The sequence below is a fragment of the Dasypus novemcinctus genome, unplaced genomic scaffold (genome assembly GCF_030445035.2).
Source record: "Dasypus novemcinctus isolate mDasNov1 unplaced genomic scaffold, mDasNov1.1.hap2 scaffold_453, whole genome shotgun sequence".
Lineage (NCBI taxonomy): Eukaryota > Metazoa > Chordata > Mammalia > Cingulata > Dasypodidae > Dasypus > Dasypus novemcinctus.
The window spans coordinates 42,723-57,926 of record NW_026688417.1 but is presented as its reverse complement, the minus strand read 5'-3'; the positions used below and the strand labels follow the sequence as shown (position 1 = coordinate 57,926).

The 15,204-nt window shown below is 67.2% G+C and overlaps 1 protein-coding gene across 1 annotated transcript; it reads right to left on the bottom strand.

The window, feature by feature from the left end:
• Positions 1 to 784: 784 nt before the first annotated feature.
• On the bottom strand, positions 785 to 7,955 carry LOC105745227 (CIMAP1 family member D). The gene is made up of 4 exons (XM_058292908.2): positions 7,773 to 7,955; positions 6,389 to 6,496; positions 3,230 to 3,343; positions 785 to 1,274 (listed from the first exon to the last, which is right to left on the bottom strand). Exons 1-4 carry the CDS (start codon positions 7,897 to 7,899, stop codon positions 805 to 807), a joined length of 819 nt encoding a protein of 272 aa, XP_058148891.1. The 5' UTR covers positions 7,900 to 7,955; the 3' UTR covers positions 785 to 804.
• Positions 7,956 to 15,204: the final 7,249 nt, after the last annotated feature.

Genomic DNA, 15,204 nt, shown 5'->3' with positions numbered 1-15,204 from the left:
GGCCCCCCCCGCAGCCTCTGTCCCTCCCAGCCCCTGGGTGAGGGTCTCACTGGGTGAGGGTCTCATTGGGTGACCCCTCCCCGGCACACAGAGGCTCAGGGACAGGCCGCCAGCCTTCGTGTTTCCTTCTCGTCCCTGGTCAGTGCAGTGTGGTGGCTGGGAAGAGCGCAGGCTCCGTCCCAAATCCTGGGGTCCGCCGGACTTGGGGTCGAGTCCCGCGGTAGGTGCCTCCCAGCATGCCCTCGGACAAGTGTCCCATCTCCGGGCAGCTCTGTTGCCCCTGGAAACACCACCCACCTCTTCATCAACAGCTCAATGCAGCTCTTAGAACAGACCAACTCCTATACATCCTTCAAAATCCAGGAGGCCTCCTGCGCCCCGGGTCCCCCCTCAGGCGCTCTCCAGACCCCCCTGGGCCACAGCGCCGGGCCTGGTTCTGGAGCGCAGCGCCCTGTCTCCTTCCCGTGCAGTCAGCATGCGCGGTGCGCTGGGTGCCAAGGACGGGTTTATTGTCGGGGCCTCTGGAGGGTGGCCAGAAGGACCGCACGGGCGGCCGCGCCTCTGCGAGAAGCAGGACGAGCCCCGCGCGGCCGAAACCGGAGCTGTGCGGGGACCGGGGACGAGGTCGAGAGCCAGGTGACAGGAAGCCGCGCGGCCAGCGCGGGACCGGGCTCCCTCTCCCGCCTGGCGCGCCCGGGAGAGGCCTGAGAGAAGGAACTGGGGCGCGGGAAGGGGCTCTCGGGCGCCGGGGTCACGGCCCCCGGGGCTGGGCGGAGGGGGGGGCTGCGGGCCGGGCCCTCGCAGTCAGGGCGCAGCGGTGGCGCGCCTGGAGGGGCGGGCGCCCATGCTGTAGGCGGGGGCGCGCACCCTGGTCACGGTGACCCCCTCCGGGCTGTGGGCGCCCGGGCCGGGGGTCCCGTCCAGGGGGCGCGGCGGGCGGGGCCGGCCCAGCATGGAGAAGGCGGGCCGGCGCCGCCGGTAGGCGTTGGGGTCCGGGCTCTCGTACTGGCCGGGGCCGGGCATCTCGGCGGGGTCCTGCGGGGGGCGGGCAGGGGGCGCGCGGCCCCCCACCGTGTAGCTGGGGCTGCTGGGCTTGGTGAAGAGCTGGGACCCCCAGAGCGGCGGCAGGGTGTAGGCGTTGGGCGCGGGCCCCGAGGTGTCGGGGGGCTGCGGGCGGGGCCGGGGGCCCAGGCTGAAGGCGGGGGGCGTCCGCTGGCGCACGGGGGGCGCCTTCTCCGGGCTGTAGGCGCCAGGCCCCGGCGTCACCTCCAGACCTGCGGGCATGGGGCAGGAGGGTGGACGGTCCTCGCCCGCCCAGCCCTGTCCAGCCTCGGGCCCTCGCTCTCCCGCCCCCACCCACCTCGGGACAGCCCGAAGCCGCTCCTCCCCTCCCCCCACCCCGGGGAAGAGCCGGGACTCCCGCCCCACGTCGCCCCTCCCCGGGACACGACCAGGCAGAGGCTGAGGGGCCGCCCTGCGACGGACGCCGCCGCCCTCTGGGCTCACGGAAAGCGCGGGCGTGGCTGACCTCCGACCCCAGCAGGCCGTTTCTGTGCTGAGTGCACGGCGGGGTGGGTGAGAGAACGGGAGGACGGGCAGATGGGTGATGGATGGATGGATGGAGGGACGGGTGGATGGGTGGATGGAGGCAGGGATCAGACAGAGGAATGGATGGATGGAGGGATGGGTGGACAGGTGGATGGGTGGGTAGAGGGATGGAGGGATAGGTGGATGGGTGGATGGATGAACAAGCAGACAGATGGATGGGCGGGTGGGTAGGTTGATGGATGGATGGAAGGATGGATGGGTGGATGGATGAACAAGCAGACGGATGGATGGATGGATGGGTGGGTGGGTGGGTAGGTTGATGGATGGATGGATGGATGGGTGGATGGATGAATGGAAAGATGGATATATGGACCGGTGTGTAGGTGGGTGGATGGATGGGGAATTGTATACATAGGTGGGGGTGGCTGGATGGATGGGGGAGTAGATAGATGGGTGGGTGGATGGATGGGTGAGTTGATGGATGGATGGACGAGCAGATGGAGGGATGGACAGATGGGTGGATGGATAGATGGACCGGTGTGTTGGTGGTGGGTGGGTTAATGGATGGATGGATGGACAGACGGAGAGATGGGTGGACGGACAGATATATGGACTAGTGTGTAGGTAGGTGGATGGATGGGGGAGTAGATGGGTGGGTGGGTGGATGGATGGATGGATGGACGGAGGGATGGATGGGTGGATGGGGAGTGGGTTGATGGATGGACGAGCAGACAGATGGACAGATGGGTGGATGGGTGGGTGGTTTGATGGGTGGATGGATAGATGGACAGACGATAGATGGGTGGATAGACGGGCCAGTGTGTAGGTGGGTGGATGGTGGCTGGATTGGCAGGTGGACGAATGGGTGGGTGGTTGGGTGGTTGGGTGGATGGGTGGATGGGTGGATGGATGGATGGATGGACAGACGGATATATGGACCGGTGTGTAGGTGGGTGGGGTGGATGGGGAATTGTATAGATGGGTGGGGGGTGGGTTGATGGATTGGGGAGTAGATAGATGGGTGGGTGGATGGACGGACAGAGAGAGGGATGGATGGGTGGATGGGGTGGGTTGGTTGGTGGATGGGGAATTGTGTAGATGGGCGGGGGTGGGTTGATGGGTGGGTGGTGGTGGGTGGATGAGTGGGTGGATGGGGTGGGTGGGTCCATGGTGGATGGGTAAAGGGGTCAATGGGTGGATCGGTTGCTGGAAGGACGAACGAGCATGGGTGGGTGGGTCATAGATGGACAGGTGGGAAGTGGGTGCAGTTGTGAATAGAGAGACGAACGGATGGACGTTTCGGTGGGCGATGGGCGAGAAGGTGGCGATAGGCCAGAGGAGAGGGTAGGTGCGTGGACCAGGCCGTCCGTCAGGCGCGGGCGGTGAGACGAGCCCTCTGGTGCCTCGGAGGGGCCTTCTGAGCTCGCCACAAGCCCCGCCGTGCCCTGCTGTCTCCCGTCGCCGAGGACGGGCCCCAGCGGCCGTGCAGCACCACGTGTGCACATGGGGTCGTCCTTGGCCGCCCCCCACTCATTCGGGTTCTCTCGGGACCCCCGTGGGCATCTGAGTCTGTAGCCCCTTTCAAGGACACTGACGTTCCAGGGCCCCTGGGGTGGGAGCCGGCAGAGCCCGAGACCCTGCGCGGGCGGGGTGGGCGCAGGCGGCCAGTGCAGCTACTCACCCCGGCACCGGCCGCGGCCCTGCATGGAGTAGGCGGGGGTGCAGCTGCGGCCAAAGCGGGTCACTTTCGGGTCCAGGAAGTAGACAGGCCCGGGGCTGGCGTCCTGAGGAGGCTCTGGGGAAGAAGCGGGCGGGAGGGCGGGGCCCACCCCCGGACCCCCGGGCCCCCGCCCCCATGGGCCCCGGCGCCGCGTGGCGCAGAGCGGGGCCAGGCCTCCCCTGGCTGGGGGCTCGGGCGCCGGCTCCCGCGGTCAAGGCGGGTGCTGCCCCCCGGTTTGCTGGAGCTCTGTGGGAAGCGGGGGCTGGGCCGTGGGCAAGCGGGCGGGGGCTGGAGAGCCGGCCCCTCGCAGAGCCCCAGCCTCGGTGTCCCGGCGCTGGGGAGCCGGGGAGGCTGCGCGGGGAGCAGGCGGGCGGCCCCGGGCACAAGGCGCAGCGGGAGACGCCCTGCACCGCCGCCCTCTGCGGCCCCGTGGAAACAGGGCAGGTTTGCCGCGGAGGGGGTGGCCGCGCGGGGCCACCCCGACCCCGGCAACTGCCGAAGGCGAGCACCTCCTCCCGGCCTGCAGTGTCCATGCCGCGTGCACTGACCCCCTTCTCTCCCGGCCTGCAGTGTCCACACTCATGTGCACTGACCCCCTTCTCTCCCGGCCTGCAGTGTCCACGCCGCGTGCACTGACCCCCTTCTCTCCCGGCCTGCAGTGTCCACGCTCATGTGCACTGACCCCCTTCTCTCCCGGCCTGCAGTGTCCACGCTGCGTGCACTTACCCACTTCTCTCCCGGGCTGGAGTGTCCACTGACCCACTTCTCTTCCTGGCCTGCAGTGTCCATGCTGCGTGCACTGACTTACTTCATTCCCAGCCTGCAGTGTCCACACTGTGTGCACTGACCCCCTTCTCTCCCAACCTGTGGTGTCCACGTCGTGTGGCCTGACCCCCTTCTCTCCCGGCTTGCAGTGTCCACACTGTGTGCACTATCCGCTTCTCTCCTGGCCTGCAGTGTCCACGCTGTGTGCACTGACCCCCTTCTCTCCCGGCCTGCAGTGTCCACGCCGCATGCACTGACCCCCTTCTCTCCCGGCCTGCAGTGTCCACACTCATGTGCACTGACCCCCTTCTCTCCTGGCCTGCAGTGTCCACGCTGCGTGCACTGACCCACTTCTCTCCCGGGCTGGAGTGTCCACTGACCCACTTCTCTTCCTGGCCTGCAGTGTCCATGCTGCGTGCACTGACTTACTTCATTCCCAGCCTGCAGTGTCCACACTGTGTGCACTGACCCCCTTCTCTCCCAACCTGTGGTGTCCACGTCGTGTGGCCTGACCCCCTTCTCTCCCGGCTTGCAGTGTCCACACTGTGTGCACTATCCGCTTCTCTCCTGGCCTGCAGTGTCCACGCTGTGTGCACTGACCCCCTTCTCTCCCGGCCTGCAGTGTCCACGCCGCATGCACTGACCCCCTTCTCTCCCGGCCTGCAGTGTCCACACTCATGTGCACTGACCCCCTTCTCTCCTGGCCTGCAGTGTCCACGCTGCGTGCACTGACCCACTTCTCTCCCGGGCTGGAGTGTCCACTGACCCACTTCTCTTCCTGGCCTGCAGTGTCCATGCTGCGTGCACTGACTTACTTCATTCCCAGCCTGCAGTGTCCACACTGTGTGCACTGACCCCCTTCTCTCCCAACCTGTGGTGTCCACGTCGTGTGGCCTGACCCCCTTCTCTCCCGGCCTGCAGTGTCCATGCCCCGTGCACTGACCCACTTCTCTCCTGGCCTGCAGTGTCCACACTGTGTGCACTGACCCACTTCTCTCCCGGCCTGCAGTGTCCACACTGTGTGCACTGACCCCCTTCTCTCCCGGCCTGCAGTGTCCACGCTGTGTGCGCTGACCTCCTTCTCTCCCGGCCTGCAGTGTCCACGCCGCATGCACTGACCCACTTCTCTCCCGGCCTGCAGTGTCCACGCCGCGTGCACTGACCCCCTTCTCTCCCGGCCTGCAGTGTCCACGCTGCGTGCGCTGACCCCCTTCTCTCCCAGCCTGCAGTGTCCACACTCATGTGCACTGACCCCCTTCTCTCCCGGCCTGCAGTGTCCACACTGTGTGCGCTGACCCCCTTCTCTCCCGGCCTGCAGTGTCCACACCGCGTGCACTGACCCACTTTTATGCCGGCCTGCAGTGTCCACGCTGCGTGCACTGACCCACTTCTCTCCTGGCCTGCAGTGTCCACACTGTGCACCACCCGCTTCTCTCTCGCCTCGCAGGAGCCCCCACGATGGGGCCACTGTTACTACCTCGTCGTTCGTGGGTGGAAACCGAGGCTCACAGAGTTGACCCAGGAAGCACTCTCAACCTCGCCCGCCCCTCACCTTCCGGCCTCTTCTCCGGCCCCTGCCCAGCCCTGGCACCGTGCCCTGATCCGTAAACGCCTCCCAGACTCATGCCATGCCACCCTCGAGGCCTCTGCCTACACTGCAGGCTCTTCCTGAGTTCCCTCCTCTCCTGTGGGCTCCACCGAACTCCTATGCATTCTGCAAAGCCTGGAGTCCATGCCCCTCCACCAGAAACCTCCTGGGCTTGACTCCCAGGATGTGTCCAGTGACCTGGGCTGACCCTTCGAGCCGCCCCGTGAGCTAGAGCCCCCTTTCTTAGCCTCTGCAGCAGGGTCCACGCCCCCTCCCCGTGACCCCCCGCCCCCACCCGAGGCCGCCGCCCTGCCTCTTGAGTGAGCTCAGGGCCTTCCAGAGGGGGAATGGAGACTGGGCTCTCCTCTCAAGGGCCACATGTATTGAGCACCTGCTGTGTACCAGCACCGCCTCGGCGTCTTTTAAAGGCATTTAGCCCTCACTTCCTCACTTCCCATAAGGAGTGTTCCCAGTGGAGAAACCGAGGCTCGGAGTGGCCAGGAAACACCCAGTGTCCAGTGCCAAGGAGTTTGCGAAGCCAGATGGCACGCACGGTCTGAGCCGCCCCATGCCGCTGCTTCTCCCTCCGTTCCCTTACCACCAAGGAAACAGGCCCAGAGAGGGACAGCAGCGGGCCCAAGGTCACACAGCAAGGCTATCGTGCGCTGCCCGAGCCCGGCTCCCCACATCCCGCCGTGCTGCAGACCTGGTGGGATGTTGGGGCTCGGGCCCCGGCCCCCCGCTGCCCGCCTGCCCCCCCACCTTACCCCTGCTGGGTCTCCTGGGCAGCGAGAAGGCGGGGCCAGCCACCCTGGTGCGGTCGTGGTCGACGTAGCCCACAGTGGACGGCAGGACGTACAAGCCCGGCCCTGAGCCTGCGACCGAGGCCCCGGGTCACGGCCCGAGGCTGGCCGCCGCGCAGTGGGGGAGCAGCCCCGGCTCAGCCCCCCAGCCCCCGCCCCAGCTCCCACCTGCCGCCGGGGCGGGGGCAGAGTGAGTGACACAGGCATTGTGAGCCAGTGGTGAGTCACAGAGGGCAGGGGCCGCCTCGCCTTGGGGCTCAGGCAGGGAAACTGAGGCCGGGGGCAAGGGATGTGCTGTCACGGGGGGGAAACTGAGGCACAGGACATGGTGTCACAGGCAGGGAAACTGAGGAACAGGGGCACGGTGTCACAGCAGGGAAACTGAGGCACAGGGCGTGGTGTCACAGGCAGGGAAACTGAGGAACAGGGGCACGGTGTCACAGCAGGGAAACTGAGGCACAGGGCGTGGTGTCACAGCAGGGAAACTGAGGCACAGGGCGTGGTGTCACAGCAGGGAAACTGAGGCACAGGACGTGGTGTCACAGCAGGGAAACTGAGGCACAGGGATGCGCTGTCACAGGCAGGGAAACTGAGGCAAGGGACATGCTGTCATAAACAGGGAAACTGAGACTCAGGGGCATGATGTCACAGGCAGGGAAACTGAGGCCCAGAGGCAAGGGACGTGCTGTCGTGGGGGAAACTGAGGCCCTGGGACACGCTGTCACAGATGGGGAAACTGAGGCCCTCGCTGTCACACATGTATGTCAGGGGCCTCCAGAGGAATGTCAGTGGCGAAAGGTCAGGAGGGGCCCCTGAGCTGGCCCCGAGCCTCTGTTGTGGGTGGGGAAACTGAGGCACGGCAAGGGCCTGCTGAGCTCCCCCAGGCAGCGTCCCCTTGGGCAGTCAGCATGAGTCCCTCCTCGCGGCTTCTCAGAGGCCGCCGTGCCTGCCAAACGTGCCCCCCGGACCCCACCGGGCACGGGAAGGGCCGGCAGAGACCTGCACCCACGCCCTGCCCGGGGGCAGACCAGAGGCTCGGGGAAAACGGGGCAGGGACGCGGCCAGGGCCCCCGTGCCCCCCTCCCGGAACATTCCAGAAGCCCCGGCCAGGGCGGAAGTGGAGATGGGAGGCGCCTTCCGGGGCAAGGAGCCAGCAGGACCCCCTGCCCACGAACACCCCCCGCCCGTGGACGCCCCAACCTTTGGCTGCCCCCCGCCCGTGGACGCCCTCTGCCCGTGGACACTCCCACCTGTGGCTGCCCCCGCCCGTGGACACCCCCTGCCCGTGGACACCCCCCACCCATGGACGCCCCCACCTGTGGCTGCCCCCCGCCCGCGGCCCCCGTACCGTTCTCCAGGGCAGCTGCCCGGCAGGCCTTCCTCAGGCCTGTCTCGGGAATCAGGCCCTGGGTGCCCCGGCGGCCCAGGCTCGCTGTGGTCAGCCGGGGGGCGGGGCCGCAGCTGAGGGTCCCCATGGCGTCCAGGCGCAGGGCTGCGGGAGCGCAGGACTCGGCACCGCTGCTGTCCTCGCCGCTGCGGCGCCCGCTGCCTGCGCTGCCCCGGGCTCCGGCCGTGCCCTGGCAGAGCCCTGCCTCTCCACACCCTCCCGCGGCCGCACAGATGGCCCCTTGTCCCCCGCCAGGGAGCCCTGGGGCCTGGCCCAGCCGGGCCGGTCAGCCGGACGCTGGCCTGGAAGCGGAGCCAGCGCTGAGCGTCGGCCAGGTGGCTCGACGGCCCAGGCGGATCCGGTGTCGGACAGCTGCCCCGGGGAGCCTCAGACACGACACGAGGGCCTGGTGGCCCCGTTTCCCAACTGGGGAAACCGAGGCACGGGAGGCGAAGTCCAAGGTCACACAGCAAGCTCACGGCTCTGGGAGCCTGGGCCGGAAGTGCTCGTCCATTCACCCAGCAAGCACTCATTGAGCACCTACTGTATACCAGGCCCCGTTTGGGGCTGTGGGGATGCAGCAGGGAACAAACAGACAAGGAACTGGGGACAGAAAAGAGGCACCAACGGCCGCCAATGAGCTTATCCTGTCAGACGAGGGGGCAGACGCCAGGCTGGGGCAGAAGAGGCTGCCCTGGGAAGCAGATGTGGCTCGGGCAGTTGGGCGCCCGCCTACCACACGGGAGATCCTGGGTTCAGTTCCCCGTGCCTCCTAAAGAAGAGGAGCAAGACAGCAAGCTGATGCAACGAGATGACGCGACAAGGAGACAGACACAACGAGCAGACACAAGCAAGAGGTGGCTCAAGGGATTAGGCGCCTCCCTCCCACATGGGAGGTCCGGGGTTCCGTTCCAGTGCCTCCCAAAAAGATGAGCAGACCCAGAGAGCAGACAACGAGCGGACAGCGAGCGCAAACAATGGGGGGGGAGGTGTAAATGAATGAATGAATACATTGTGCTGAGAGGTGGGATTCAGCGGAGACTGAAGAGGGAGAGGGAGGGAGCCAGGTGGACTTTGGGAGAAGAGCATGCCAGAAGCGGGGGGGCCGGGCCGAGGCCCTGCGCAGGGCGGCTGACCTGCACCCTTGGGGAGGCCGCCCCCGAGCCCCCGAGGAGGGGGCAGGCCCAGGCTGGCTCCCTGCTGTGCGCTCACGTGTTGCCGGCAGCCAGGGGGCCCGGGGCTGCAGCGGGGGCGGGGGAGCGCGGGGGCCGCGGGGCACGCGGGAGCCCTGGGGGCGCGGGGAAGGGGCGGCCGCGGTGCTCGCGCGCGCCCTCTGGCGGCGGGAAGGGGGAAAGCAGCGCGGGCTGTGCCGGGGGGCCGGGGGGCGGCGGGGGCGGCCCGCGCCTGCTCTGCGTCGGAGCCCGCGGACGTGAGGCGGGGGCTGAGAACTCAGGCGGCCTTGGCCCCCCCTGGGAAGGACGGGGCTGCGCTCGCTGGGGTGGGGAGTGGTCGGGGCAGGTCTGGGGGCCTGAAAGCGCTCAGCTCCGGACGTGGGGGCTTGAGAGGCGATCCCGGGGCGCGGAGCCCAGTGGCGCCCAGGGTGTCCAGCTCGGGAGTCCTGCCGCTCCGCTTGTTGGCGACGTTCCCCGGGGGGAGGGTCTCTGGGGGCCGCTTCCTCCCTCCCTGTGGGAGGGTGGTCGTTTAGAGCAAGAGCAGAGGGGAGCGCAGCGTAGACTAGATGTGCGCTGTCATCCGCGCGGTGCCGCCGTGCTCCGGAAGGCGCTCGCCAAATGCGTGGATGTGCCACGCCATGGGGGGCTTGTCGATGGAGGAGTGGGGGGGCTTCCTACCTATATATTTTTTTTAAGATTTATTTTATTTATTTCTATCCCCTTCCCCCCATTGTCTGCTCTCTGTGTCCATTCACTGTGTGTTCTTTTGTGTCCTCTTGCATTGTCAGGTGGCACCGGGAACCTGTGTCTCTTTGTTGCATCATCTTGCTGTGTCAGCTCTCCGTGTGGGCGGCGCCATTCCCGGACAGGCTGTGCTTTCTTTCGCGCTGGGCGGCTCTCCTTACGGGGTGCACTCCTTGCACGTGGGGCTCCCCTACACGGGGGACACCCCTGCGTGGCAGGGCACTCCTTGCGCGCATCAACACTGCACATGGGCCAGCTCCACACGGGTCAAGGAGGCCGGGGTTTGAACCCGGGACCCTCCACATGGTAGGCGGTGTCCATTCGCTGTGTGTTCTTCTGTGTCTGTTGTAGTCCCATTAAGTGGCTCCAGGAACCCATCCTGGGACCTTCCAGAGTGGGAGAGAGGCGATCACTCTCTTGCGCCACCTCAGCTCCCTGTTCTGCTACATCTTCTTATTTTCTCTCCTCTGTGTCTCTTGTTGTGTCATCTTGCTGTGCCAGCTCTCCGTGTCGGCCAGCACTCCTGCGCGGGGCAGCTTTCCCGCATGGGTCAGCTCACACACAGGCAGCTCGCCCTCACCAGGCAGCCCTGGGCATTGAATCCTGGACCTCCTATATGGGAGCCCAATTTCTTGAGCCACATCCTTTTCCCGTTCCTGTATTTTTTAATGTAATATCTTGTGTGATCTATGTATCTTTTTTAAAAAGGAAAAAAAAAATAGACAGAAAGAGTAGACAGCGAGTGCAAACGAGGAGGGCAGGAATAAATAAATCTTTAAATAAATAAAACTGCATTATTTATAATATATGTGTTGTTTAGGTAAAACCACTTAGGACTATCTAAAAGATACACGCTCAACTGTTAACAGTGGTTACTTCTGGGGAGGAAGATGGGATTTGGGGCAAAAAAGGATGTAAATCCTTTCCCTTTTAATTCTAGATAAAAATGAACAGTCCTTGTTTGATTTTTTTTTGCAAGGACCACACGCCTTCCTTTCATCGTTTACTGAAAGATGACAGACGCATGGGTCAGTGGAGGCCCGGCTGCTGGGCGATGCTCTCTGGCTTGGAGGCTGGTGTCCGCCCGAGCCCCTCGCAGCCTCGGGGGTCCCCAGTTCTCCTTCCCAGCTGCTCTCGCCCACGTCCAGCCCAGGAAGCTGCTTCGAGGAGGAGCAGTGGCAGGCCCCCTCTCCCTTGGGCCCCTCCTCTAAGCCCCCACCTGGTCTAGGAAATCACATTTACTAAGAGCCTGCTCTGTGTCTGGCCCTGCCTGGGCACTCTAGGAACCCTGAGGGGTTCAGACGGAGACCCCAGCCCTCAAGGACAGAGCAGTGTGATCAGGGGCTGGACAGACGGAAGGACAGGGGCTAGGAGAGCCCGTGGGGGAGGCAAGGTCTCCCCTGGAGGGGCCTTGGAAAAGCCTTCCTGCAGAAGGGGCTTCTAAGTGGGCTTTGCAGGATGCATAGGAGTTCGCTAGGCAGAAAAAGGACGATGTTTTAGTTACCTGGTGATTAAAACAAATACGAAACAGAGGGATGGCTTGACAGCAGGGATTTATTGATTCATAGTTTTGAGACTAGGAGGAGTCCAAATTTGAGGTGTCCACAAAGCAAAGCTTTCTCCCCAAAAACCGTGGTGGTCTAGGGCCAGCGGCCGGTGACCCTTGACCTTGGCTTTCCCCCTTGGCCGGCAGGTTTTTCTCTTCAGGTCAGCTGACTTCCAGCCTCTGGCCGCTCCAGGCTTCTCCTTCCACGTCCACTGTCCTGTGGGGCTCGGTCCCCGGAGACCCAGGCCCACCCCTAAAGGCCTCATGCCATGGGGTCAGGAGTCCGGGGTCAGGAGTCCGGCACCAGGCCACCAGGCCGAGGCAGAGGCGACAGCTGGGCGGGGCGGGGGCCGGGAGGGGCCCGGGAGGGGGGTCGGCTGTGCTGCGGGACAGGGGCGCGCCCCGCCCTCCGCTGGGAAGCGCAGGCGGCGCGACCCCGCGCACCCGGGACCCCGCCGCACTTCTCAGCTGCCCGGGCCCCCTGGCACCCGAAGGACTCCCCGGAGCCCCTTCCCAGCGCTCTCCGCCCCTGGGGCGCACGCCCCGTCGAGGCCGCCCCCGTGTCCCTGACCTTCAAGCGCCCCCGCGCGCACCCTCGAGCCCGAGGCGCCCCACTGCCCCCGTCGCCCCCGTCGCCCCCGCGCTGGACGGAAGCGCCGGGCCAGGGGGTCCCCGACGGGGCGACACGAGGCCCGCCGGGTGGGGTGAGCGGAGCCGCGGGGCACTCGTGGCGGGGAATTCCGCGTCGTGCGGAGACGGCAAGACCCCGTGCGAGCAGCGCTGCGCGCACCCGCGCGCCTCCGGCGGCCGCGCACGCATCTGCTGGGCGCACGGCCGCGCGTGGAGCCTGGCAGTGCCGCGGCTTTCCACGCGCGTCCCGCCGAACCTCCTGCAGCCAGCGGGGCAGCGGGGTGCTCAGGGGTCGAGGCAGGTGGGGGCGCGGGGGCGTGGGCGTTTACCCCCGGGAGGTGGGAGCCACGGAGGCTGCGGGCAGAGGGGGCGGCCCGAGTGGGTTCCCTGAGGTCCCCTGACCCTGCGGTGGGAGGCGGAGGGGGCCCCGCGCGCTCGGGCCAAGGGGGCGGCTGCGATGGTTCTGGATCGGTGCTGCCCGCAGGCGCGGGGCGGCGGGGCCCGGGCCTCCTGCGGAGCTGGCCTCACGGAGGCCTGTCCACGCCTCCGGTTTCCTGTCCGCGCCCCCACCCGCCAGGGCAGGCGCCTCCCGGGGCTGCGTCCGCGGCGTGGCCCGCCCTGGAGGCCGGGTGCTCGCGGCGCCGCTGCACCCCGCGCTGCCCTCCCCAGGGAGCGCGCCTTTGTCCTCGGAGCGGCGGCCAGTCCCCTGACTCAGCCTCACGCGCTCGGGGACAAGGAGGCCTTGTTCCTTCCCGCCGCCCCCCCCCCCCCAGCGTCCACGTGGGGCGAGCGCGGCCCCAAGCCCTCGCCGGCCCGTCCTGCGCCGAGGACACGAGGCTGGCGGGGAACGAGGGTCCCGGCCCCAGGCCCCCCGGCGGGCCCTCCGCTCTGATCTCCCTGCTTTTCTGGAACACTCCGGGCCTCGGTGACCGCCCCTCCTCCTGATAAACTTGCTCCCGACGCCTGCGGGGCGGGGCTCGAGCTGTCCCGACCCTCTCCCTGTGCAGGAGCTGTCCAGCTGGCTGCCCCCGCGCCCCCGCGCCCCCCGCGCCTCGCCTCTTACTTAGGGTGCGCCCGCTGACACCGCGTCGTTTTCCGCCCCCGCGCCTCTCGCTCCGGTTCCAGGACCTTGGCGAGCGGGTCAGCACCACGAGGCGGCCGCGGGAGACACGGGAGGGGCGCAGTTGAGCGCGCAGCGAAGCCCGGGGCCGGGACGCAGCGCCCCCCAAGCCGGCTCAGCTGCCCGTTTATTTGGCTCCACGTCTGTGGACTCGCCCCCCAAACGTAAGCGTCTCGGGCAGGGGGCTGTCCACCCTCCTGCTTGACAGAGAGTTGGCACTCAGTGACGTTTGTGGAATTAATGAAGGCCCTCGTCCTTAGCAGCTTGCGGACTCGAACCCGGGGCCCCCAACAGGACAGAATCCAGCACCTGCAGGCCACTCCGGCGCTGCGACCTCCAGGGGGCTCCCCAGTCATGAGAATAAAACACCGGGGTTCCCCAGCAGTGAGACCTGGTGCCTGGCAATGGGGCCCACCCCCTGGCGCCAGCCTTCCAACCCTGGCGACAGGACGCCCGGCCCTAGCAACTGGAGGTGCCCTGGAGACAGGACGCCGGGCCCTAGCAACTGGAGGTGCCCTGGCAACACGACGCCCGGCTCTAGCAACTGGAGGTGCCCTGGAGACAGGACGCCGGGCCCTAGCAACTGGAGGTGCCCTGGCGACAGGACGCCCGGCGCTAGCAACTGGAGGTGCCCTGGCGACACGACGCCCGGCCCTAGCAACTGGAGGTGCCCTGGAGACAGGACGCCGGGCCCTAGCAACTGGAGGTGCCCTGGCGACACGACGCCCGGCCCTAGCAACTGGAGGTGCCCTGGCGACAGGACGCCCGGCCCTAGCAACTGGAGGTGCCCTGGCGACAGGACGCCCGGCCCTAGCAACTGGAGGTGCCCTGGAGACAGGACGCCCGGCCCTAGCAACTGGAGGTGCCCTGGCGACACGACGCCGGGCCCTAGCAACTGGAGGTGCCCTGGAACAGGACGCCGGGCCCTAGCAACTGGAGGTGCCCTGGTGACACGACGCCCGGCCCTAGCAACTGGAGGTGCCCTGGCGACACGACGCCGGGCCCTAGCAACTGGAGGTGCCCTGGCGACAGGACGCCCGGCCCTAGCAACTGGAGGTGCCCTGGAACAGGACGCCGGGCCCCAGCAACTGGAGGTGCCCTGGAGACAGGACGCCCGGCCCTAGCAACTGGAGGTGCCCTGGCGACAGGACGCCCGGCCCTAGCAACTGGAGGTGCCCCGGCGACAAACGCCGGGCTCTAGCAACTGGAGGTGCCCTGGCGACAGGACGCCCGGCCCTAGCAACTGGAGGTGCCCTGGAGACAGGACGCCGGGCCCTAGCAACTGGAAGTGCCCTGGAGACAGGATGCCCGGCCCCTAGCAACTGGAGGTGCCCTGGCGACAGGATGCCCGGCCCCTAGCAACTGGAGGTGCCCTGGAGACAGGACGCCGGGCCACCTAGCAACTGGAGGTGCCCTGGCGACAGGACGCCCGGCCCTAGCAACTGGAGGTGCCCTGGCGACAGGATGCCCGGCCCCTAGCAACTGGAGGTGCCCTGGCGACACGACGCCCGGCCCTAGCAACTGGAGGTGCCCTGGCGACACGACGCCCGGCCCTAGCAACTGGAGGTGCCCTGGCGACACGACGCCGGGCCCTAGCAACTGGAGGTGCCCTGGTGACAGGACGCCCGGCCCTAGCAACTGGAGGTGCCCTGGCGACAGGACGCCGGGCCCTAGCAACTGGAGGTGCCCTGGCGACACGATGCCGGGCCCTAGCAACTGGAGGTGCCCTGGAGACAGGACGCCGGGCCCTAGCAACTGGAGGTGCCCTGGCGACACGACGCCCGGCCCTAGCAACTGGAGGTGCCCTGGCGACAGGACGCCGGGCCCTAGCAACTGGAGGTGCCCTGGCGACCCGATGCCGGGCCCTAGCAACTGGAGGTGCCCTGGCGACACGATGCCGGGCCCTAGCAACTGGAGGTGCCCTGGCGACAGGACGCCCGGCCCCTAGCAACTGGAGGTGCCCTGGCGACAGGACGCCCGGCCCTAGCAACTGGAGGTGCCCTGGCGACAGGACGCCCGGCCCCAGCAACTGGAGGTGCCCTGGCGACAGGACGCCCGGCCCTAGCAACTGGAGGTGCCCTGGAGACAGGACGCCCGGCCCTAGCAACTGGAGGTGCCCTGGAGACAGGACGCCGGGCCCTAGCAACTGGAGGTGCCCTGGCGACAGGACGCCGGGCCCTA

What these genes read in the sequence shown, in the direction of transcription:
- LOC105745227 (XM_058292908.2), bottom strand. Translation starts at nt 7,899, where the DNA reads ATGGGGACCCTCAGCTGCGGCCCCGCCCCCCGGCTGACCACAGCGAGC. An exon ending in GCCCAGGAGACCCAGCAGGG is followed by an intron (nt 3,344 to 6,388) that starts GTAAGGTGGGGG and finishes CTTCTTCCCCAG; the next exon opens with AGCCTCCTCAGGACGCCAGC. An exon ending in GGGCCGCGGCCGGTGCCGGG is followed by an intron (nt 1,275 to 3,229) that starts GTGAGTAGCTGC and finishes CCATGCCCGCAG; the next exon opens with GTCTGGAGGTGACGCCGGGG.